General features: G+C 39.2%; 1 protein-coding gene and 1 long non-coding RNA gene across 4 annotated transcripts in view; one reads left to right on the top strand and one right to left on the bottom strand.

Moving 5' to 3' along the window:
- unc5b (unc-5 netrin receptor B) overlaps positions 1-22,264 on the top strand; it is a 97,009-nt gene extending 74,745 nt beyond the window's left edge. The window contains exons 2-17 of one of the 3 annotated variants that reach the window (XM_056242870.1): positions 4,788-5,012; positions 6,533-6,676; positions 6,890-6,993; positions 7,309-7,489; positions 8,496-8,663; positions 8,771-8,935; positions 10,003-10,035; positions 12,481-12,675; positions 13,010-13,345; positions 14,218-14,305; positions 15,029-15,197; positions 15,891-16,130; positions 16,240-16,389; positions 19,212-19,376; positions 19,488-19,666; positions 19,767-22,264. In XM_056242870.1, the coding sequence (XP_056098845.1) occupies positions 4,788-5,012; positions 6,533-6,676; positions 6,890-6,993; positions 7,309-7,489; positions 8,496-8,663; positions 8,771-8,935; positions 10,003-10,035; positions 12,481-12,675; positions 13,010-13,345; positions 14,218-14,305; positions 15,029-15,197; positions 15,891-16,130; positions 16,240-16,389; positions 19,212-19,376; positions 19,488-19,666; positions 19,767-19,932 (2,708 nt within the window). In that variant the 3' untranslated portion in view covers positions 19,933-22,264. Of the gene's footprint in view, positions 1-4,787; positions 5,013-6,532; positions 6,677-6,889; positions 6,994-7,308; positions 7,490-8,495; positions 8,664-8,770; positions 8,936-10,002; positions 10,036-12,480; positions 12,676-12,982; positions 13,346-14,217; positions 14,306-15,028; positions 15,198-15,890; positions 16,131-16,239; positions 16,390-19,211; positions 19,377-19,487; positions 19,667-19,766 lie in introns of all 3 variants that reach the window. The other 2 variants (XM_056242869.1, XM_056242871.1) reach the window with 2 other exon arrangements.
- On the bottom strand, positions 6,534-12,570 carry LOC130077602 (uncharacterized). Its single transcript, XR_008805802.1, has 3 exons — positions 12,466-12,570; positions 6,892-7,050; positions 6,534-6,740 (listed from the first exon to the last, which is right to left on the bottom strand). It is a non-coding gene; the product is annotated as an uncharacterized LOC130077602 (long non-coding RNA).
- Positions 22,265-25,920: the final 3,656 nt, after the last annotated feature.

Here is a 25,920-nt window from a genome sequence, read left to right as displayed (position 1 = left end):
GCTGATTACGGTTGCCAAGCAATGTGGCAACGTGATGCATTAATATATAATTGAACTGATGTGTGTGACAACAGGTGTCTGTAAATCAGCCGGGTTTTTTTTTTTTTAGCCTCATCCAATCAGTTACAATCACAAGAACAAGAGGGATATTGTTTTGAGTATAGATCAGTCATAACAGGTTGGAATAGCTCAGGTTATATCAAGGTTATATCCTAAATGAGTCAGGAACACCAGCTGTTTGCTATATGCAAATTGCTGTAAAGTGGTAATTATTTTTTTTGAATTTGTAGAGTGTGTTTTTGCAGTTCTACCTGTTTTGTGTTGAGTGAGTGGTATAATGTGTTTTGAACAGAATATCTTAGTTGACAAACCTGTATGGTTTTCTTGAAATATCTTCTTTTAGGTTCCACAGGAGGAAGAATTTTCTTTTTCTTTTTGGTCGATACCATGGTAGTCAGTGATCACCAAAACTTTTACCAACATTCATAAAATATGTTATTTTTTTGTGTTTCACGGAAGGTTTAGGACAACAATTTTTGGGTGAACCATATGATCTTTCAGAGCAGTATATCCTCACTGCATTTCTGTAAATCAAAAAGGCAAGATCACTTTTGGGTAGAAGAGTTGAGACATGTTAGTACTTAAAGTCTCTGTGGGCAGGATTTTACCACCCATTTTCACCACTTGTGGTCTGACTGTTGAGAAATGTTGATTCTCAGCATTCATGAAGTCCAGACACTCTAGGTTTTAAAAGCTTCATGAAGAGAGCTGCAAAGTTGGGGGTCAAGCTGTAGTCAATATATATATATATATATATAATGTGCACGGTAATTACAGCCCTTGTAGGCTAATGATAAACTGTGGCTCCCATGACTGCAGACTTTCTGGAGCTAGCAAAATTACTCTGTCTGACACCCTCCGTGGCTTTTTGAGTGAGCGTCACCATTCTTTTGTGTATAAATTGTGACTTGCCATTGTTCTTTTGTGTGTGTGTGTGAGAGACAAGACATCTGATTTTAGTCCACATCATTTCTAGCTGTGTGTGTTTATTTGTGTGTGTTGTCCCTTTGAGCATTTCTGTTTCTCTTCCATCACAATCTTAACTCCAAAATCGCTTCTCACACATCCCAAAAGTGCAGCTGCCTTTGATTTGGATGTTGTCTTGTTTTTTTGTGTTCATGAGTATGTGTGGTTGTTTGCACATATGTGTGGATGTTTACACCCTTCCCAGAGACCGAGATCTGGGAGGCTATGGTCCCGGCTGTGTCTTGTCTATCATTACCGTGATAAAAGACCTGCAGTCGGGGGCCTCTTAAGAGCTTCCCTCATTTTAGAAGTGCCAGGACCATTCCAGCTAAATTGTGGGCTGCCAAAAGGCATGATGGGTATTCGTGTCTGCTCTTCAAACTATGTTTGAGAGCAATCTTTGTAAAGTTAGTGTCCAACCCAATGGAAGGCCAACAATTTTGTGTTTGTCAAACTGCTCATCCAAACACCCCCTTAAAAAAACATTATCTTATCTTATTTTATTGTTTCATCATTATCTATTTTATTTTATTTTATTTTTTTCATTCATTTAGATTTTTATTTCCCATTCATTTTCTATATTTATTTATTTTTCTAACTTGTTTTTTTGTTAGAAATTATGCCAGCAAAGCTAGATAGATAGATGGATAGATGGACAGACTGATAGAAAGACAAACGGAAAGACAAATAAATAAGCATTTATTTTCGGTTGGTCTGTGCATTTAAAGACCGACATCTTTCCATGTGTTCAGTCTGTATCTCTGTCTCACTGATTCTGTCTCTTTCACACTGACTTTCACACAGGCTTTGTCACCCAAAAGATCCTGCATTCACACACACTCACACACACACACACACGTGAGGAACTCTCGTACACATTCTCACTCGGCTTCTCTTGTTGTTTTCGACAAAATGTCTTGCTTTTTTTTCTCTCTGTGTGTGACAGGGAATGACAGGCTATATTTTTGACTGGTGATTTTCTGTAGCAATCGATGCCATATGGAGGTAGTGTGGAAAAAGAGAAACACAATTGCTTATCGACAGAGAAGTCAAAGTCTGAAAAAGACAAGCTGACAGCTGTCGAAGGAGAGAATGACACAAAGGAAGGAAAGGAGAAAAGGGACGAGAGAGAGAGAGAGAGAGAGAGAGAGAGAAAGATGCAGAGTTAGTCAGTGGCACAATACACATTCGTCTCTGGGAAAGGAGAGCAATATTTGTTAAAGGACTGAAATGATTGTATCTTCTCTGCGTTAAAGTATTAATATTTTAGCTTTTTTATGATATGGAGAGTACAATGGCGAAAATTATATATTAACAGCATCTTTTAAGGTTGAAATTGCGAAAGAATGCTTTTTATGGTTTGTGACCCCGATCAATAGATAGATAGAATATATTTTATTTTATTTCTAGAGAGATAGATGCATAGATATGTGTCTTTTAATGTTTTCTCGCTGTGAGCTTGGAGAAAGGACGTAGCTGTCACATAATGACACAAAGTTGGACTGACACTTTCTGCTAGGACCTTCTAGTGGCCTTCCAGCCACTGACCTATCTGATGTGCGTGTTGATAAATTAGATTTTGTTGTGTGTAACGCACACAATAACACTACACAGGGCTTCACCCATTTCAGCATGTGTTGTCAAGTAAAATCTCAAGACGCCATGTCTTAAATACTATTGAGATATTAGGGGCTTTCACACCGGAGGAACGTTTTTTTATAGTTCCTATTGGTGGAAGTACCCGCTTTTTGGCATGTTCGCACCAGGAACAAGGAAAGATTTTAATTATAGGAACACCTTTTGGGGAGGACTAAATTAACGAAGAGTTGGGACCCAGCACAATAGGAACTACCAGTGACGTAAGTGTACGTTGATTGGCCGAACGCATACCATATGAAACACTGGTACCTGCCATTTTAAAAAGCAGTGTAAACACACAGTTTATACTTACTCCACAAACATGGAACACAGAGGTGGATGGCATTTACCTGTCGCCTTTGTCTGCGCGTTTTTTTTTTTTTCCTCCAGCCTCGATGATATGTAGCACTGCAAGTTGTCGTTGGAGATTTTGTCTCTTAGCCCTCCATTTTGCTCTTTCAATCACATAACTCATGTTTACATTCCATCTACATTATCACAAATATCACTTCCGGCAGGCTTACGTCTACTGGCGGTACGAACGCAACCAGGTGTTGTTCTCGTGGGACCATCCTGGTGGCTAGTTCAGATAACAGCCCAGTGTGAACACCCCTGTTTCATTAGGCGATATTAACTTAAATACCAGCACTAAATATGTAATTACTAGGAAATGTTTGTGATAACGCATTAGTGTATTCTGGTCTTTGGTCATACTATATGATATGATAATACTTTATACTGTACTATGTCTGCAATTTTTCTTGCATAACAGTATCTATGTTCACAATTATTCAACAAAACTGGTCAAGCCCAGTTTGTTTGCTCTCTTTCTCTTTTATTCTCTCTTTTCTGCCCTTTCTATTTCGAACTGACCTGTATAGCGTTTCTCCCTCTTTGTATGTGAAAACACCCTCCTAAATCCAATTTTCAGTTTGCTCTTCCCTCACCTCTTTCACCTCTGCAGTCTGCGGACAAGTCCAGACCCCTGTACCTCTCACACACGCTTGCTCTATCACACACAAAGGTGCACGAAGACGGTTGACCCGCATGTCAGCCTTCAGAGCACTTTATGGTGTCCTTCAGCATCAGGATATGAATGAGAACTAAATAATGCTCTTGCACTGCAGAAAGCTAAGCTGTGCCATCAGAAATATTTTAGCACATCATTACAATGCCAAATGATGATAGTTGTACAGTATGTGCGTGATAATTAAACTCTTGCTGTTTCTTCAACCATGAGAGCCTCTGCAGTTTAATGGCCGAACTCCCCCCCTGGTACGGCCAAAGGGAGTTGTCATCTCGCTCAGAGTCTTTTTTTTTTATTTGTGATTGCCTTTGTTGTCATTTGTGATTATGCCTGTCAATGAAAGAGCAACTCTGGGATAAATATTTAGGCTTGACGTTGCAGACTAGGGAAGAATAGAAAATGAAAACAAATGTTGCGCATTAACCTTGTATTGAATTGGGGGAAGGGGGAAACCAAGGACATTTACTATCTGAACACATGCTTTTAAGTTATAGCACATTATCACCCCACTATAGTTAAGGTTAAAATACCATTTCACAGTTGACAAACCTAAAAAATTTGTCAGTTTGGAAAAGTGTGTGCTACAAATCACAGAATGTGCGAACCAACAACTTTCCCATTTTGCCCCCCGGCGCCGGTGTCTACAGACCTCATTTTCACTTGGTAGTCAATAGCCTGTGTAGCGTTTAATGCTTGAAAGGTTAACAGCATTGTCGTGTTGGAGGTGACAGGGCCTGGGTGCGGAGCCGTGAAACACGCTGGCCCCCTGGATGAGTGCTGTGCTGTGGTGCTGGGAGGGATCTGTCACTGGGAAAATGTCAGGGGATAATGTGTGATCACTGGGTGTTTCAATGGAAGGTCAAGCTCCCCCACCTTCTTCTTGGCTCTGTTTGGACTCCTCGGAAAGGAGAAGAGCAAATGCTGTATTACTAGAGTACACCTGAAATGTCAGGGATTTTGGCTTTCTCAACACACACCGACTGTCTCGCCATTACCCCTGAGGCCAAACTCATTTGCTGTGACAGATACACGCTTGTGAATACACACTCGCATAAACCGTGCACATGTTCTTACAGCTCTCTCTTTGTTTTTGTAGATGGCAGCGATTACAGCGAAGTTCTCCCGGACTCGTTTCCGTCTGCTCCGGCCGAACCATTGCCCGAATTCCAGAGCGAGCCAGAGGACGCCTTCATAGTGAAAAACAGACCTGTCAAACTTTCCTGCAAGGCTGCTCCAGCCACTCAAATATACTTCAAATGCAACGGAGAATGGGTGAACCAGAATGACCATGTGACCAAGGAGAGTTTGGACCCTATTACAGGTAAAGTTTGCCATATTGACCAAAAGATGTGGACACCTGAACACAAGACTTATATGTGTTGTTGAACATTTAATTTTACTACTATGGACATTAATATGGAGTTAGACATTTCAGTTCATCCCACAGGTGTTTAGTGGGGTTCAGGTCTTGACCTTCTGAAGTTTATGTGTACTGTAGAATAGGAAAAAACCCTTTCCAGGCTGATTCCAGAAAGTCGGCAGTACAGAATAGAGTGCAACAGTCGAGTTCCAGAAATAAAATTTCCATTCATTTTCTCCACAGAGGAAATGATTTTGAACGATAACTTATAAAGTTAAACAACATATATGTTGTTTCTATAAACAATCAACATCTTTAGATCAATAGTTTTATAGTTATCTGTCATTTTTAATCCAATTGTGTCATTCGCTATGCTTCAAAGGATTGTAGTTTTTTCCCTCTACAATCTTGTACCCTTTTTATGTCTGATTTTCAAATACCTTTTTGCTTCAAATTGAAGTTTGTAATGTTGTGATTCACCTTGTAGCTGGTGGGTTTGGTTCATGGCTTATACCTCTTTAAAGGCGCTCTAAGCGATGTCACGCGTTTTTTAGGCCAAAACTTTTTTTGTCACATACAGCAAACATCTCCTCACTATCCGCTAGCTGCCTGTCCCCTGAACACACTGTAAAAAAACGCGGTCTCTGCAGACACCCCAGGCTCCACAAACGGCAACAAAAACAAACTGCGGCGACCCGCTCCACGAAACATAACAAACTGTTCCAGCCAATGACCGACAAGAAGGGTTTGGGGGTGTGGTTTGGGGGGTTAGTGTGCGGATGAGGAGGAGGGAGGGTCTAGCTAGCCTCCGTTTTGTTTGACAATAGTTCGAACGTCAACAAGAAGTGACGTCACCCAGGATCGCTTAGAGAAGCTTTAACATTCTCTAGGATGTATTTGTATGCTGTGATGTTGTGATTTGTCTTTACTGACAGTACTGGAATAATCAAAGTCATTTATTTAGAAGTGGTTGTCAACATACTGTGTACTTTATAGTCTACTTGCATGTCAGTGAACACGGCTATGGCCATAAGATCTGTGAGGGAAGCCTGAATCATAAAATGATCAAAACTGTTTCACCCTGTCTGCCCCGATCAAGCTTTTTTTTCTTTAGTACTTATAATCTTCCTAATAACTATATTTACATTAGCTTTACATTTTTTTAAATATTTTTTATACATTTTTATTATTTTATTTGCATGATTTTTTAAAACATTTTTTTTAAAAAAGTTTATTATTTTATGTTTAAATGTTTATTCATTTTGTATTGATGTTATATTATTATTTATAGTTTTTATATATTATATATATATTTTTAATAATTATATGTCTTTTATTATATCTGCCAAATGAATCAATGTAAATGCAACTATTATTTTCAAATAAAAAGCACAGTGTGGGAGCTTGCAATTTCACTACACTCAGTAACACATATGTTTCAAACTTGATTGATATATTCTTTTCTTTTTTTCCTGTCTTAGGTCTGGTAGTGAGAGAAGTAGATATCTCTGTTTCCCGGACGCAGGTAGAGGAGTTGTTTGGGCTGGAGGATTATTGGTGCCAGTGTGTTGCCTGGAGCTCGGCAGGCACCACAAAGAGCCGGCGGGCTTACGTCCGCATCGCCTGTGAGTTTGTGTTCAGCAGCTTATGTCATCTGTTGCTGTGACATGCCTTTTTAGAAGACAGCTCCTGAAGAGAAACCAAGAATTTTGACTATTTTCGCTATTGCTACTTTAATCCAGAACACATATGAATAATACTTAGCTTATAATTTAAACAAACGGAAACACTTTTTTGTTGTTTGTTTTGTTTTAAAAAATCATTTCTGTGTTTATCAGACCTAAGGAAGAACTTTGAGCAGGAGCCTCTTGGCAGGGAGGTGCGTCTGGAGCAGGAAGTCTTGTTGCAGTGTCGTCCACCAGAGGGCATCCCGCCTGCTGAGGTGCCATCTCGCCTTCCCATCCTTTCTGTTATTGTCTCAACCTCCGTCTGGGGTTTTCTTCAGTTTGTTCAATGCAAAATAACAAACAAACAAACACTGATTGTTTGCTTGATGTTTACACTTTTCAGGCTTTGATAAAACTTTCAACCACACAGGATATTTTACACTGTCCAGTTTCATTAATTTACACCTCTTTTGTATTCAGAGCATGGTGCTTTTTAATTTTCTATTCAAATGATTGTAAGTGCAGTTTTTGGTCCAGATACACATCATTCTTCTACAAACTGAATGGATTGATTTTTTATAATGCCACAGGTGGACTGGCTGAAGAACGAAGAGCTCATTGACCCGGCGCTGGATTCTAACTTTCTAATTACCATCGACCATGACCTAATCATCAAGCAGGCTCGACTCTCTGACACGGCTAACTACACCTGCGTGGCTCGCAATGTGGTCGCTAAGCGACGCAGCAGCACTGCCACTCTCATCGTCTACGGTAACCACTTGACCAATCAGAATCCCTACAGCCATCTGAATCACTGAAAGAATCTATCAAGGGGAAGAGTACTAGAATCACCCCTAGAATCACCCTCTGAAATACTTGATCCTTATTGGTCAGTTCCAGCATTCTACAGTCTAAAATCATCGATAACTGTATATTTGACCAGTGACCTACATTGTACTACTTTGATGTCTTTTTGTATTACTCTCTCTGATCAAAACAAAGTGACAGTAAGAACATACAAAATATTTGAAATAAATTGTTTTACGCTTGCCTCAAAAATATTAAGAAGCACAACTGTTTTCAACATTGATAATATTCACCATATTAGATTGATTTCTGAGGGATCATGTGACACTGAAGACTTGAGTAATGAGTATGACTGCTGAAAATTCAGCTTTGGCATCACAGGAAAAAATTACATTTTAAAATATATTCAAATAGAAAACATAAATTAAATTGTAATAATATTTCACAATATTACAGTTTTTACTGTATTTTTGATCAAATAAATGCATCATTGGGTGAGCATAAGAGACTCCTTTTCAAAAACATTAAAAAAATCTTACCAACCCCAAGCTTTTGAAACAGTAGTGTCCATAACAATATTTCAGCACAAAATCAATATTTCATGTTTATTTATTAATTTATTTGGTAAACACCTGTGTACTACGCGGGACTAAATACATTAATCTGGTCATTGTTGCAAAATAAACTCCTTCAGGATGTTTCAAGACCCTCTGCTTCATATTGGGGTCCTGGTCAATTATGTAATGATAATGTCTGGCTGACTGTACATTATCCCTCACGTATGATATAAAATGCAACTCTCTTGTACATCTTATCCTGCTGTATGGCTCATAGTGTTTCCTTTTGCATTGCTGCTTGTTTTATTTCTTTCTTTTATAGTCCAGTTACTGTAGCTAAAAGGCTCCATTCTCCTCAGATCAAACTGCATGTCTCATGATATTTATATGTGTATCTGGTTTTCCTTCCTTAGTGAGTGGGGGTTGGTCATCCTGGACAGAGTGGTCAGAGTGCAATGCTCAATGTGGGCGGGGCTGGCAGCGACGGACACGCAGCTGCACCAATCCAGCACCGCTCAATGGAGGAGCCTTCTGTGATGGCCCACCATTCCAAAGAGTCACCTGCACCACCCTCTGTCCAGGTGAAGACTGACATCTGTCACAACTTCACATGACACACTTGTATAACCCTCCACTAACAGATTCACACATGATCCACTGCGTAATCGCTGATTTTGTATTTTCCTAGTGGATGGAGGCTGGACGGAGTGGGCCAAGTGGTCCGCGTGTGGGACGGAGTGCACGCACTGGCGCAGTCGTGAATGTCAAGCGCCCCCACCGCGTAACGGAGGACGCCACTGCAGCGGCAGCATGATGGAGAGCAAGAACTGCACAGAGGGACTGTGTGCCCGCAGTAAGTCACATGACCCAGCATCATCAGTGACAAAATGACAACGTTTTTTGGAATGTGACTCTACCACTCTAATGAGTATCTGACAGATATGAACCTGGTCCTCACCTAGGTTATTATAGCGAACTTAAATTAAAACCATAAATAAAAACATTTGTTAAAATAAATTAAATTAAATATTAAAAATGTACACATTTTATTTCAGCTAGTTGCTAAGGTAACATTTTCTCTTTTTATTTAGTTTAACTTGATGTACTAAAATATTTAAAATTGAAATTATAAAAAAACAGACAATTTTTTTTTTAAATTAATAGAAATTGCAAAACACTATAAAATTACTCAAACTTTAACTAAAATTAAAATGAAAACAGTATAAAATTAAAAAGCATATATTAGTATTTAAAATGGTACTACAATAATGCTGATCCTCAGAAATGAGTTAGCACAGGGCTCTGGGCGAGCACAGATGGACAGGAGGGTAAACGGTGAGGTTTGGCCAGTCAGACAAAATGTACTTTAATACTAGCTAGTGAAGAAACACACCAGCCATGTGACGGTGAGCCAGATTCATCTTGACAGTGGGTGCTCATCCTAGGGCTGGTTTTGGAAGAGCACAGCTGACAGCATTGAATACTCCCATGAGAACATCAATAGCTTGCTCACACACTTACATATGCACACACTGTTCAGCCAGAACACAGTGCATACTGGAAGTTTTAGTGCGGCCTGTCTGGAGCACAACCCAGATTCCAGCATTAATAATGCAGCATAGACAAACACACACACATTCATATATATATATATATATATAAATATCCTCACAAATGATTCCTCTAGTGCCTACCATCCCTTGAGAGCTGTAAGATATTTACTTTTGCTCTGCCCGCCATAAACCTTTGATTTCAATGTTTATGGTTTGATGTTTCATTTGCTTGTATTTGCATTTATTGATTATTTGTTCCACTTTCAATTGCAGTCATCTCTGATCCATGCTCATAACTTTGCTCATCCATCCTTGTTCATTATTTTCCTTTTTCTTTTTTCTTTGTTTTTGCCTTTTTTTCTAACAGATAAAAAGGTTTCTATTGAACATTCAAGCCATCGTAAGTTTTCATTTTAATAACAGTGTTTTTTATTTGACACTTTGTTGCATCCACTTTCCACCCTCTCCCTCTGTGTGCCTGGCTACTTATGTGATTGTGTCTGGGAAAGCCATGAAAAAGCAACTGGAAATATTAATCTAAAAGATGCAATATACTGTATGTATGATGTGTGCGTGTTTGTGTGGGTAGTTTCACTCTGTCATTTCTTTCCTGTTCATCTCTAGATACGCAGCACACTTGTCTTGCATGATAAAACAGAGCCATGTGAAATGAAGGGAAAACAAGTGAATTGAGATTATGAAATAGTGGACAGCACCTCACAGTCTATATTTAAATGATCTACAGACACTTTTTACAGCTTTGGCATTTTTTATTATTATTATTGGTGATTGACTGGTTGATCGATTGACTGATTGATTGATTGGTTGATTGATTGACTTAATAAACAGTCCATTTTAAAATTATCTACAGGCATGAGACATTTTGTGCAGCTTTGGGAGTTGTTTTTATGATTATATATTTATTTATTTTCTTATCACCATTACTAATTTTTATTTTATCAATTTAATTGATTGCCAATTTAAATATAAAATAAATATAATTTTCACTAAAATTGTACGTTTCAGCTGTCACAATATTTTGGAACTGCCATGGAGCACCTACTTCTGTTAACAGGCCAAGGGAACATAGTAATAGCTTGAGAGTTTTAAAATAACCAAATATTGTTTGATTTAATTGGGTTGGCTTCTATATAGGTTTATACATTTTCTTGATTACCGTTTAAATATCATTTTCAGGTGTAAGAGGTTGTTGTCCTGTTCAGTATAGTATGCAGAATTATGCAATTTATAAACACACACACACACACACACACAGGAAAATGTGCATACGCCTTCCAGGAAAATGATGTATAATACATATGCAGCCTTGGTTCAGAATAGAGTGCTTTTTGAAGACATTGAAGTTAATGACTGTGCATCATTCTGGCCCAGAGCGATCAATAGTATAGCTTACTGTTCAAGTGATGCTAATATTCTGAGACCAATGTGACATTCAGCACCAAAAAATAACGTACCTAATTCGGCTTGGTTCCATTTGCTGTAATAAGTTAAGATGGCTGTCAGATTCACTTCCGTCCCGTCACTTGAGCCCTTTTTCCCTCTCTCAGTCTTCACACGCATCTGCTCTCTTCCTCATTTTCTCTCCTCTACGTCTCTTGAGTGCAGTACCTATGTGATCACCTCTATCTCTACTCTCCTCCTAAAGCCTTTTTATAGTATACTAAGCAAGGTATGTAAATATAGTACTTAATACAGCAATGGCTGAATTAAGAAAGAGACAGGGATCAGGAGTCAGGGAAGAGAGTCCCACCGTGGACTTAGATCTACAGCACCCCCAACTGTTCAGACAAGTTCAAACTTTTAGACCCTTTTTATAATCCTCAGACCACCCACAATCTGTTTACTGACCACAAAAATAGCAAGCATCACCAGTTACAATCTGATGATTGGCCAGTGCTATGTAACTTCCTGGGGAAAAAACAGTTCAAGTATTACATATCCACCTTATTTTGCAACGCAGAAGTAAGCTGTTTTCTGTGAATGTGTGAGACTTCCAATACATTAGCCGCTTTAGACTTTAGTCAGGTTAGACACCATATTGAATTTAAAGCGGATGAAATTGAGGCTGTGAGGGATAGACTTACAGTCTTTACAATGTCAAGCACTGCATAAAGGTCCTAGATCACATTATTTCTATTATAACTCACAAGTTTTTATTGAGTTTTTCTCTACTGAAAGTTTTTTTCTTTTTTTCGGAAAGATGTTTCGTCAGCTGAACAATCGGTATGTTGTTAAACAACAGCACAATCCATTAAACACTGTACTTCTGTCCCTCACAGCAACATTTTCATTCCTGTCAAAAATTAAATATGGCACTACCCTGATTAAGGTCTATAGGTAAATAACTAGAACAATAACAAAATGCAGTAAATAGTTTGTGCTACAAACCAGTGTTTATAATTACGACTATACATTAAAATAGCATAAGAAATACCAGTTTGCAATATCAAGCTGCATAATAAGCTGTTTTGTACAGCTAAAAATAACATGAAGCAGATGACACCGGAAGCCTCGTACATTCAAGTTACAAATAGTCACACCCGCACTTAAGTTAAAAATAAGGTGGATAAACCTCTGTAAATGATGCATAAAAACAAAACAAAAACTTTGATTGGTCTCTTTACACGCTGTTCAGTGGGCATCTCTTGAACGGAACAAGCTGCAAGACTTTATGCTGATAGTTTAAAGTCTGGGTATTAAGCTCTTCTCCTTTTTCCAACCTGTTTATTTTCCTTTGTTCACATTTTTGTGTTGCATAATGCATTTATTTACACCAGTGACATGTTTGTATGTATGAGTAAATCTGTACCTGTATGTTTCTCAGCTCTTGGCTCCGGTGCTGGTGTAATGGTGTACGCAGGGCTGGTGGGGGCTTTGCTGCTGAGCGTGATCCTCGTGCTGTGTGTGGGCATCCTGGTCTATCGCCGGAGCTGCCGCCATTTCCACGGTGAAATCACAGATTCGTCATCGGCCCTTACTGCAGCCTTCCATCCTGGCAACTACAAACCACCACGACAGGGTGAGACATCCGTGTTTCCTCACTATCTCTTTCTCACTTTTTTTAATGTTTCATTCTCACTCCTCTCAACCCCTTCAAACCTATTATAAACTCTCTTTCCCCCCGCTATATATGTTAAGTTTTAATCCTTTCTCCTGCTGTCACCTGCTCTCTCAAAAGTATTTAATCTGCTATAACTTGTTTATATGGCTCCTCTTTTAAATCCTCTACCCTTTAATACTCTAATTTCTTAGGCAAATCCTCTCTTGCAACTTTGCAGCTAGCCAGAAACATTTCCTTCTCTCTTTTCACTTCTCTACTTTGTTAGATAATCCACATCTACTGCATCCGACAGCCCCTCCTGACCTCACAGCCAGTGCCGGAACCTTTCGCGGGCCGCTTTTCGCACTGCAGCAGGCCACACTGGACTCTCAGCATAAGATCCCCATGACCACGTCTCCCCTGCTGGACCCACTTCCTAGCCTGAAGATAAAGGTGTACAACACCTCTACCATGTCCTCCCTCGAGCTACCGTCAGGCCCGGGCTCTACTGACGGGGAGATCATGAGCCTGAAGACCGTGGGCTCTGGACCTAAAGACTACCGTGGGCATACACTGCCCAGGGAGCCCAGTCACAGTGCCAGCGCCACACTGGGCTCCCTGGGTGGCCGTCTCACCATCCCTAATACAGGTAATAGGCTTTAAAGGAGCCGTATTTAACACTTTTATAGGGTTTTTTCCCAATCATTTTCACTTCTGGTAGCCCTCATTCTTCCCTCGGGTCATTTTGACCCGAAACTCATTAAAAAAAAATAGAAAAATTGAGTGTTCATCAGGGGGGTCCAAGACCCTAGGACTTTGAACTACGAATACACAAAACAATTGTGGTTGAAATTTAAAAAAGTAACAAATGCTTTGCTCCTGGGTCAATTTGACCCCCTTAGGAATGAATGGAATGCGAGGAATGCTTCAGTACACATAGAAAAGCCAAAAAAAGCTTAAAATACTAACTAAAAATGCAAAAACTTTACCAAAAAATTATTTTATAATGTCTACATGTGTATATGAATGCACACTGAAGGAAACTGACTTAAGGATCCAGGAACAGCTCATTTGCTCCAAATAAGCTTTCTGGACAAAAAAAAAAAAGCATAATTTTAGGGCTTCGGGTCATTTGGGAAAGATGTATTACAAAGTGCGGGGGAAGGATGAGGGTTAGTCAAGTCCTCTTATGTTAGATACATTTATTAGTTTGTTGTACCAACAAAAAATTGTTTTGCATGCCCACACCTGATCCAAGTAAAATAAAATCACTGTGGAGCTTCTTCTGTATGATTAAATTATATTATATAGACACACTCACACACACAGATGTACTGTAAATATATATATATAAATACTGTATATAAAATGAATTTTAATATAAAAATATAAAAAAATATTTAATAAAAATTATAGCTCACATTACAGTGCAAAAATACTGCAATTATAAACTGAAAGTATTTAATTAAAAATGTATATTTTTTTATTTTTTTAACCTCTGTTCCCCCTTCTCCCTGCCAGGGGTGAGCCTGTTGGTTCCACCAGGGACGATTCCTCAGGGCAAGTTCTACGAGATGTATCTCATTATAAACAAATGGGAGAAAACAACGTAAGTCAGCCACTTAAAACAGTTTTTCAGTGCCCCGGCCCCATCCCACTGTCATTTCCTGACTTATAACACTTGCATTTATCTGTCACTTTGTGTAGTTGCAAACAGTTCAAAACATCTCGACAGTCCTTGCAGAGCAATATTGACTGCAGAAAAGCTTTGACCCCTGTGGCAGCATTAGGGAAAAAAATAACATTTCAAAACTGACACAGCAGAAAAACACAAACAAACAAATATGTCTTGAATGGTTGTCTGAGCTCTGACTTTTTTGCTGAGGCTCTCTCTTTTTTTCTTCTTCTTTCTTTATTTTACTGTTTTTGTTTTATTGTCAAATATGAAATATATACATATTGCTCTGCCTTTAGAGCTTTCAGACTGCAAGCATTGTCTTCCTCTCACCATTTGTATAAAAAAATATTGTTAGAGCCATAGCTCTGGCTTAGCATGTCTTTTTTGGCACAGTGAGGCTGAGCCTTGGTGCTCATGTGGCCGACACAAGTTTGAATTTGGCATGCAGCATTTCTGTATCCCACTTCCCAATCTTTCCTTTCCACTATCATTATAAGTACAAGTGGCAAAAGGATAAAAACAAACAATTTCTAATCTAATATTACTCCAAATAAAGGAGGACAGAATATGGGATGTTGTGTTTATGATATTGTACTTAATTTGAGTTGCATGGATGTCAGGTTGCTCACCTCTGTTGCTGTGTTTGTGTGTCAGGTTGCCATCAGATGGTAGTCAGACGGTATTAAGTCCAGTGGTGAGCTGCGGACCCTCCGGCATGCTGCTGAGCAGACCTGTAATCCTCAGTCTGCCTCACTGTGCCCAGCTAGAGCCCCCAGACTGGACCCTCACCCTCAAAATGCAGAACCATCAAGGCTCCTGGGAGGTGAGCATAATGTCTGAAAAATGAGAGCGGCTATAGATCATTGGATAATGACAGAGAATCAGTGAAGGATGAGGTTGGGTAATTGAAAGAGCAAGAGGAATGATGAGTGTTAATGGATGACAGGTTAAATCAGGATAGTATATACTCTTGACAGACATCACATCATTAGACATACCCTCGGTTTCACAGACAAGGCTTAAGCACTAAAATGCATGTTTGAGCTGTTTTAACTAAAAACAACTTGCTTTGTCTCATTGTTATGTCTCAAGATGCACACCAGTAATGTTTTTTTCCCCTAAGGCATGTTTATAAAACCTACTTAAATGTCCTAGTTGAACTAAAGCCTAATCCTGACTTAATCTAAGGCCTGTCTGTGAAACCAGGGCTGAATCTGAAATCGCCCCCTATACCCTCAAATAGGGCGTTATTTAAAGGGACAGCCATTTGTAGTGGTGTCCGAAACCATAGTGGACATGAGTGCACTTATTCAATCCCATATTGCACTGCAATAACGAGTGTACAACCGAAGTATGATCAACGGCTGTCCGAATTCGCTCACTTGTTTTTATTCACTTCTTCAAGTGAACAGTATTAGTGGACTAACGTAGGAAATAGTGAATGATGGTTTGGGGGGCGATTTCGGATTCAGCCCAGGCCATAGTGTAACATTTTTATTTTCCTCCCATCCACTAGGAGGTGCTAACTGTGGGAGAGGAGAGTCTGTCCTCTCCCTGCTACCTACAGGTGGAGGAGCAAAGCTGCCATATTCTGATGGAGCAGCTGGGAACGTATGGTCTGGTGGGACAGTCGGCTCCCCCTCGACCAGCCTGTAAGAGACTGCAGTTGGCCCTCTTTGCTCCTCGGGCCCCGTGCCTCTCATTGGACTACAGCCTGAGGGTCTACTGTATACAGGACACACCACATGCCCTTAAGGTCAGTTTACCTGCCCCACTTAATGGACCTTCCCAAGTTTACTTTACCAATACAATGTTTGGATTGAAAATATAAAATAAGTATACATTTTGTCTTTATCTTATTGCAGGAAGTATTAGAAGTTGAGCGAAGTCTGGGAGGGGTTTTACTAGAGGATCCCAAACCCCTCCTCTTTAAGGACAGTTACCACAACCTGCGGCTATCAATTCATGACATTCCTCATTCACATTGGAGGAGTAAACTCCTGGCTAAGTATCAGGTGAGAGATTTTGTATTGTTATTGGTTATATGGTTAGAATTTAGAATTTCTTCTTGTTTTGTTTGGTTTAATGTATTAACTTGCTCCATCTGTGAAACGACTTTTATTTTTGTCACAAATCCCTCCTAGTTTTCAATCCCTCTCCTCCAAACCCCTGTGGCCAGTTACATACTGTAAACTGCTTACACTAGTCTTAAAAAGTTAGTCTTTATTTTTTCCACAAGACTGGTCCTAACTTTTTAAAGTTAGTTACATAAAATGTAGTTTGGTCTACTTTGAAACAGAAATGTATACCCCTTGGCTATCTGCTAGTTGATCAAACTAGTTCTTAAGATGGTCTTAAAGGCATAGTTCACCCAAAAATGAAAATTATGTCATCATTTACTCACCCTCATGTTGTTCAAAACCTGAGTTTCTTTCTTCTGTTGAACACAAAATAATATTTTTGAAGAATGTTGGTAATCAAACTGTTGAAGTTAACCATTGACCTTCATAGTAGAAAATAAATACTATGGATGTAAGTGGTTACTGTCAACTGTCTGGTTACCAACATTCTTCAAAATATCTTCCTTTGTGCTCAGCAGAAGAAAGAAACTCATACAGGTTTGGAACAACTTGAGGGTGAATAAATAATGACATAATTTTCATTTTTGGGTGAACTATGTCTTTAAGTGGCCAAGTTTATGCAAGTGGCCGCTGCATCAGAATTACATCAGATTACAGAACTGAAATGAGTTGCAAATGGTATTTCAGCTTAACTTTAATGTTCAAATTAAATAAATTAATACTTTTATTCAGCAAGGATGCATTAAATTGACAAAAAAAAAAATCAGTAAATACATTTATAATGGTTCAATTGTCACGGTTTGGGTTTTGTTTCTTGTTTCTTGTTCCTGGTTCTTGTCTTGTCATGTGATTCCGTTTGTCATGTGATCCTGCCATGTGTCTTGTCATTGGTTAATCGTCTGATTATTGTTCACAGATGTCCCTTGTCTTGTCGTTAGTCTTGTGTATTTAAGCCCTCATGTTTGCCCTGTGTCTTTGTCTAGTATTGTATGTTATGTGTGAATGTTACTGGTCCAGGTTCTTGTTTTCAGTTTTCTGTTTCATGCCTCATGCCTCGCCATGCCTTTGTTTTGTGTTTGAGTGTTTTATTAAAGTTTGCATTTGGGTCCTAAAGCTTGCTGCCAGCCATTCATTACAGAACATACAATACTAGACAAAGACACAGGGCAAACATGAGGGCTTAAATACACAAGACTAACGACAAGACAAGGGACACCTGTGAACAATAATCAGACGATTAACCAATGACAAGACACATGGCAGGATCACATGACAAACGGAATCACATGACAAGAACCAGGAACAAGAAACAAGAAACAAAACCCAAACCGTGACATCAATAGCTTTCGATTTCAATTAAATGCTGTTTTTTTAACTTTATATTAATCAAAGAATCCTTAAAAAAATTGCACACTACTGTTTTCAACATTTGATAATAATAATAAATGTTTCTTGAGCAGCAAATCAGCATATTAGAATGATTTCTGAAGGATCATGTGACACTGAAGACTGGAGTATTGATGCTGAAAATACAGCTTTGCAATCACAGGAATAAATAACATTTTAAAATCTATTCAAATTGAAAACAGCTATTTTAAAGCTGCAGTCTGTAGCTTTTTGGGGGTTAAAAATTATCCAAAATACATATTTGAGAAAATACATAACCAGCCAGTGTTCAAAACTATCTGCTTGCCCTTAGCTCGATTCAAAACGGTAAGCTTGTAATAATGTTTTTAATTCCAGTGGTACTGGTGGATTTCCGCCGAGATTCGAGCATGTCTTTGCGTCATTACGTCACATCTGTACACATAAAGAAGAGTCTCGGCTAGTAGGCTATATTGCGTGTGAGGATGTTGGAGATGGAGATTTATAGCCTTTTCTTACAGCACTTGATATAATTAAACTTATCAATTTGATGGCGGATCCAGAAAAGTTCAAACGACAATCACCAGTGACAACAGATTCACCCGTTGTAAAATGCAAAAGACTTCGTTCGGACTTCGGAGTGGCTACAGAAAAAAAAGAGACTGCAACCGGACCCATGCGAAAACAAGGATAGATATCGGAAGGACATTACATGTAGTCACGCAATGCTGACGTTGTTAACATTAACAATTTGAGAACAAAGTATAATTTGCACGGTTTTGCGTGATATGATAACTTATAAGCGATTGTTAGATTTAATCAGCGCGATTTACTGCAATGTCAGAACCAGAACAAAGGTGGATGTTTCTTACTAGTTCAGATGACATTTTCCGGTGAAAATTCTTATGTTGGTCATACTTCCAAAAATAATAATCTGTGATTCTGAATGCCAGTATCCACACCAGCGCAGTGACTGACAGCCTCAAAGTCTCCTCAAACATTGAGTTCATCCGCGCTGTGACGTGTCGAAGGTGTTGAAGTACAACTCACGTAAAGTTGATAATTCCGCGAATGACTGCAATTGCAGATTTCGAACAGAGATGGCGACAAAGAGGAAAAACGCCGGACTGCAGCTTTAAATTGTAAAAAATATTTCACAATATTACTGTTTTTGCTGTATTTTTAATCAAATAAACGCAGCCTTAGTGAGCAGAAGAGACTTTTATTTAAACCATGAAAAAAATCTTACCAATCTAAAACTTTTGAATGGCATATGTACAAAATTGTGTAGGAGTATTATTAAAATGTTACCCATTTGAGCATCGTCAGATGCAATTCATGATGTTCCATTTCACTAAAAATGATCCTTTTAATTGTGTGTATGGTCCCAGGAAATCCCATTCTATCACATTTGGAGTGGGAGTCAGCGGCCGTTGCATTGCACCTTCAGTCTGGAGAGAGGAAGCCTGGTGGTTTCCCAGCTCACCTGCAAGATCTGTGTCAGACAGGTGGAGGGCGAGGGACAGATATTCCAGCTTAACACCGACATCCAAGAGGTACAGAAAACAGCAGGACCTATTCTGTCGAGTCACTAGTGAATGATTTGAAAATAATATATAGTATCTGGCGCTGACTTCTTTTCCCGTGTTTGTGCGTTTGCTCTTCAGACCTTGCCTCCCCACTCTCCATTGCCAGCAGGCGGTTCGTGTCTGCCTTCATCTCAAGTGGGCCCATATGCTTTCCGACTGCCCGTATCCATACGCCAGAAAATTTGTGCCAGTCTGGATGCCCCCAGCGCACGCGGTTGCGACTGGAGAATGCTGGCTCGCAGCCTGGGCTTTGACAGGTAATCTTTCCCGGCACCAAAAAAAAAATCAGCATATTTATTTCTACACGTGACGTAGACGATGAGAACTGTTTCATCTCTTTCCACGTCTCTCCCTCAGGTATCTGAACTACTTTGCAACCAAACCCAGCCCCACAGGTGTGCTGCTAGACCTTTGGGAAGCTTGTCACCAGGGTGACGCAGACCTGGTCTCCTTGGCGACAGCTCTTGAAGAGATGGGCAAGAGTGAGGTCTTGGTTGTCATGACGACGGATGGAGATTGCTGATCGGCCAATCAAAAAAGTGTGAAAAGGGACATGTTCGCCACTAAAAACCTAGAATTAATGCAAGCGGATGGAAACTGCACTCCAGTGCATCGTTACAACTTGCCTTTTACCTCAGTTCCTTTGTGCTCATGCAAGGATTGAATATTCCAAGGATTGCAAAGCGTATGAGCTGTGGTCAGGCGCTCTGGATGATCTTTGAATAAAACATATCTAAATGTAGCAAATGAGATGATGCTGCAATCACAAAACAGAGATGTTGTTTGAAAAAGAAGTCAGTTCTTTGGTGCATTTGCTGGTATCAGCTCATGATTAAATGATAGTTGCATCATACTGATACACACTGCTACACATAGCAAGTGTGAAAGTATGAAGTATCTAACGCCATTGCACATCGAGCAGCTGGCTTTGTTTCCTAGCGACCGCTAGATGCTTAAAGACACTGAGATTCTGTGTCCGGTAAAACAGCAGTGCGCCAAGCTCCTCAGGAAACGTGCTCGCATACAAATAAACAAGAGTAAAGGTGGAAAAAAGGCAGATATTAAAAAGGAGCTATAATCATCTGCACTAAAATCAGCTTTCATAACGATTTCACTTGAAACAAACCACATGCTTCGGAGAGTTGCTTCACTTTTACTTTAGTTTGAAGCATCATTTTCTGTGTCTTTTGAAATAGCGTACAGGAATGGATTTGTGCGTTCTCGTTAGCAGAGGACCAATCTTTTTCTTTCTCTGATCATACTGCCATTAGCCTCCGTTATCTCTCTTTTTTATATTCAGTCGATCATTTCTAATGCAGGAGAGCTTTCTGGTAAACTCATATTAGTTTCCTATAGGGAACGGACTTTTTAAAGTTATTATCCCTATTTGCGGATCACTGTTTTTCACTCTTCTGTTCGTAACTGCCGTTATGTTCTTTTTTTTAAAACTGCTGCAATGTTGCATTCATCTCTGACTGAAAAGAGGCACGATAGCAGTTAAACCTTGCATTTAAAGGTTTTTGTGATGTACCTCACAAGTAAGAGCTGACTTTTTTTGGTCATTGAAACTGAGATGGAGTGAAATTGAAATGTTACGCTGAGGTTAAATATGGTTTGATCCTTCTTGGGAAAGCGTACTGCAAATATGCTGCACTGGTTAAAGAGTATGAAATTGTGCGGATGGCAGAAAGCCGTTTTCAGGTTTTGATGCCAGTCAGTCGTGCTGTTTAAATTATAAATAGTAGCCTTGAAAGGTGGCGTAAGTGCTCTGTTGATTGCAGTATGACCCACTTGCTCTTTATTGTCTGTTTTGACTTTCGGGGTTTAATGGGTTTCCCTTGAGTAAGCCTGAAAGCCATGTACTACTTATTATCAGAAGTCATATAATCGTTTGAAGTGGATGCGGGTCCATTTCTTTTATTTTTCTTGACCTTTTCTTCACAAGTGTTCAAATGTCTGGCAACAAAACAAAACAAAAAGGAAATGTGCAGTATCTGTCCATGCCTGTAAAGGTGTGAATTAAATAACCAAGATGTGTGTGTGTGTGTGTGTGAGAGAGAGAGAGGTGGAAAAATACAGTGTGACAGAGCTTGTTTGCACCAACCTATCAGTCAGTGCTACAGTGTATATGAATGAACAGGCTTCATCATATCTGTTGTCCCCTTTTCCCATTATAAGTACTATGCAAGTGCACAACAAAAAGTGAATCTGTGGACGTCTTGATGTCTCTTGTATGAAGTATGTGGAATGGGAATCTTGTTACTGTCCCTCTTTTGATCACTGCTGTATCTAAGCTGGGGAAACTGGACCTCTTAGGCCTCTCAGCCGTAATAAATGCAAACAAAATGACTGTAATTGGGGGTCAGGGATCCGTGACCTCTGTGCCGTTCTCCTCATTTGTTTAGGAAGCTTTTGGGATGTCACTGTCTTGCGCCCTCACAATGAACAACGAGAAGTTTGTTCGGAGGATTTTTTTTAACCCTCTACATGACGAAGACAGTAAATAACATTGAAATTGTGAACTCTGAAGCTTTTAAATGGCTCTGAAATGTCTCCAGTCATCTCTCAGTCGATGTAACACGAAAACGCCTTTGAGCCTTTCACGTGTGAAGCTTAATGGGCTTTGCTTTTCTCTGGATGGTAGTTGCTGTTCATGGATTCTTAAGTGTGGCTGAACCTTTTTTTTTGTTTTGTTCAGATGTTATTTTATATCAAAGAAGGTACACAAGAAGTCAGGAGTCTTTTTCGAGTCTTCATGTAATGCTGTAAAGTAATACTGTACATAAATGTTTAGACTTCTTACTGTAACTAAATATAATTTTTATGCAATAAATTATATTTCCTAGTTTAACAAGACAGAAGTGTCTTTTTGTGTGTCCACTTTTTGAAAATGGTTATACAGCTCAAATAATAAAATAACGGAAATTATGTTAAGCTTTGACTGCAGTAAAATGTGAATATGGTCACTAAAATGAAGTTAATTTATTCCCATTTTCTCTCTCTCTCTCACCATATATATGTACTGTATGTATGTATATACAGTATCTTGCGGAAGTCTTCAAACCCCTTAAATTTTTTCACATTTTGTTATGTTGCTGCCTTATGTTAAACTACTTAAACAGAATGTTAAATCATGTTAAATTACTTTTCCCCCACATCAATCTACACTCCATACACATATAAAAAAACAGATAGGTGACAACTTTACAAATTAATTAAAAAAGAAAAACTGAAATAAGCACATGGCAAAAGTATTCAAACCCTTAACTCAGTACTACCTTTACAGTATTTACAAGTCTTTTTGGGTATGATGCGACAAGCTTTGCACATTTGGCGATTCTCTGCCATTCTTCTCCTCAGATCCTCTCAAGCTCTGTCAGGTTGGATGGGGGCCGTCGGTGGACAGACATTTTCAGGTTTCTCCAGAGATGTTCGATTGGGTTCAAGCCCAGGCTCTGACAGGGCCACTCAAGGACATTCAGTTGTCAATCAGCCACTTTTGCATTGTCTTAAGCTCGGGACACACTTAACGACTGTAAGGCCGATTATGAATGTAATTTGATATATACTTACGACTGATCATGCCCCAAACGTGCCGAGTCAGAGACGGTTCCGTTCAGTTGGTGTTCACAGTTGGTGTTTGAAATCCGCTGCAGTTGTTGGAAACATTCTGTAAGTGTGTTCAGTTCAGTCTTAGAATGTTTCAGCTAGTCATTAAGTGTGTCCATGGCATTAGCTGTGTCCTGTGTGCTAGGGTCATTGTCCTGTTGGAAGGTGAACCTTCTGCCCTGTCTGAGGTTCTGAGGGTTCTGGACTAGGTTTTAATTAAGGCTATTTCTATATTTTGCTGCATTAAGCTTGCCTTCTCCCCTGACGAGTCCCTCAGTCCCTGCCACTGAAAAACACCCATGCAGTTGCTACCACCACACTGTACTGTTGGGATAGTATTGTGTAGGTGATGAGCAGTACCTGGTTTCCTCCAGACATGATGCTTGGAACAGGTTCATCAGGCCAGAGAATCTTGTTTCCCACCGTCTGAGAGAGTCCTTTAGGTGCTTTTTTTTTTCTTCTTTCAAATTTCAAGTGGGTTTTCCTGTCTCCACTGAGGAGAGTCTGCCACTAAAGCCCAGATAAGAGGAGTGTTACAGTGATGTTTGTCCTTCTGTAAATTTCTCCCATCTCCATATATGATCAGGGAGCGCAACCAGAGTGACCATCAGCTTCTTGGTCATGACTCTAACCAAGGCCCTTCTCCATCAATTGCTCAGATTGGCCAGGAGGCAGCTGAAGAGTCCCAATTGTTCCAAACTTCTTCCATTAAGGATTATGGAGGCTACATGCTTCTGTGCTATACCTTCAATACAGCAGAATTGTTTTGTAGTCTTCCCCAGATCTGTGTTTTGATACAATCATGTCTCTGAGCTCAACAGGCAGTTCTTTTGACCTCATGGCTTGGTTTTTGCTCTATGCATTTTTAGCTGTTAGAGCTTTTATTGAGAGGTGTGTGTCTTTCCAAATCATACCCATTCAATTGAATTTGCCACAGGTTAACTCCACAAGTGAAATTGGAATGCTCCTGAGCTCAATTTCAAGTGTCAAGTGGTATTAATACTTTTGCAAAGTAATATTTCAGTTTTTTATTTTTTTAATACATATGCAAAGTTATCATAAATTTGTTATTTGCAAAATAACAAAATGTGGAGGGAAAAAAATGAAGTGGTATGGATACTTTTAATTTATTATAAAAGAAACAAGAACTATTTAATTCTCACAGTAACCTGATTGTGGTATAGCCATTTGAAGATTTTAAGGACATTAAATGTATTACAGGGTGAAGAACCTTTCCCCCCCAGTCTTTATAGACTTGTTACAGAGATGTGGAGAGGATGCACTCTTCCGTTTATCTCTGCGATAAAAGTGTTCATAATGCCCTGGAGAGGAAGCAACAGCAATCGAGAGAGAGTGAAAGGTTTTTAGTGTCTGGATATTGCCCTCAGCTGCTGCAGTGGGCTTTTTGGTTTGAGCAAGAGTCCTGTTTCATCATTTGGTTAAAATGGTTGAATAGACATGTAATCATATATTGCCTTCTGCTCTCATATCTATTCAATCTATCCCTGGAGCAATTCACATGCTTTTGTAGCACTTAATACACCAAATAAATGGCCAGACATGCATTCAGTCCAACTCTATTATAAATCTGTTCCACACAAGAAGTTAGGTCATGGACATTTAGAAAGAAAATTGAAAAACAAATGCTTTAAAACTTGCACATTCAGAATATTTGGCTTGAGACAAAAATGCACTTCAATACTCAATTTTGTATTATTAATTTATTATGTAAGTTGTCATTTACCACCATCATCTGGTAGTTGAATGAACTACACAAGTTGTGTACACACATATGTTGGGTTTTTATGGGGACATTCCATAGACATGATTTTTATACCGTACAGAGTGTATATAATTCTGTCCCCTACCCATCACAGAAAATGTTCTGCATTTTTAAATTTTCAAAAAACATCACTTAGTATGATTTATAAGCTGTTTTCCTCATGGGGACCAAAAATGTCCCCACACGGATTTCAGATTTTGCCACCTTCGCGAGGACATTTTGTCCCATTGTTTGCAAGGTCCCCACTTAGATAGGTAGACACTAGACAGGTACACACTCACTCACACACACGTTATAGTCTATTTATAAGTATAGACTAGTTATCTTAACGGGATAGTAAGACATTTCTCAAAATATCTTATTTTATGTTTCACAAAAGAAAGTCATACTGGTTTGGAACGACATGAGGGTGAGTAAATTATATTACATTTTTGGGTGAAGAAGCCAATCCAAAAACGAAAGGTTGATGTGATTTCTGTTCGCCAGTGTCTGTTTGATACAACAAGGTGAAAAATTGCACCCTGACAAACTTTGTGTAACCTTTGTGGTTAATGAAACATTTGAAAACACATTTTAGGCCAATGTGAAAGTTATCGTGTCTTTCACCACTTTTAAATCGCGTTTGATAAACGCGTCTTTGAAATTAATGTAAAAAACAAATGCCACCACGTGGTGGAGCTTGAGCACAGGTAAATATATTTTTTATTATAGCCTATTTGTTGTGTGTAAATATAGCCTATATGATATAAAAGACCATACAAAATGATTCGGCGCAGTAGGCTATATTAACTCTTGTTTAGCCTACATTTTGCTCTTGTGGCTTTGGCCCATTGGGGTCTGCTAAAATAATTTTTTCCAGTTGGGATTCTCACCCCGAGATCTACCAGATGTAGGCTACCTTGACTTTGACTTACCATATTCAGTCTAGCTCCTCAGTGCAAACAAGCTTATTCTAACGAGCCAAATAAAATTAAAATGTAAAATGTCTGTTTTACCGTTCCATATAAGGAAAAAAAGTTCTCAGAGGTTCCTGAAACTAAACCACAGACTCATGGTCCCTCCTCTCATTGAGAGTCTCTCCCTGACTGGCGCTTCCTCCTCTGATGGTCAGTGTTTCTG

Source organism: Rhinichthys klamathensis, unplaced genomic scaffold (assembly GCF_029890125.1).
Source record: "Rhinichthys klamathensis goyatoka isolate OS25496 unplaced genomic scaffold, OSU_Roscu_1.1 h1tg000764l_1, whole genome shotgun sequence".
Taxonomy (NCBI): domain Eukaryota; kingdom Metazoa; phylum Chordata; class Actinopteri; order Cypriniformes; family Leuciscidae; genus Rhinichthys; species Rhinichthys klamathensis.
The sequence above is the reverse complement of the archived record's forward strand: the minus strand, read 5'-3'. Positions and strand labels throughout refer to the sequence as shown.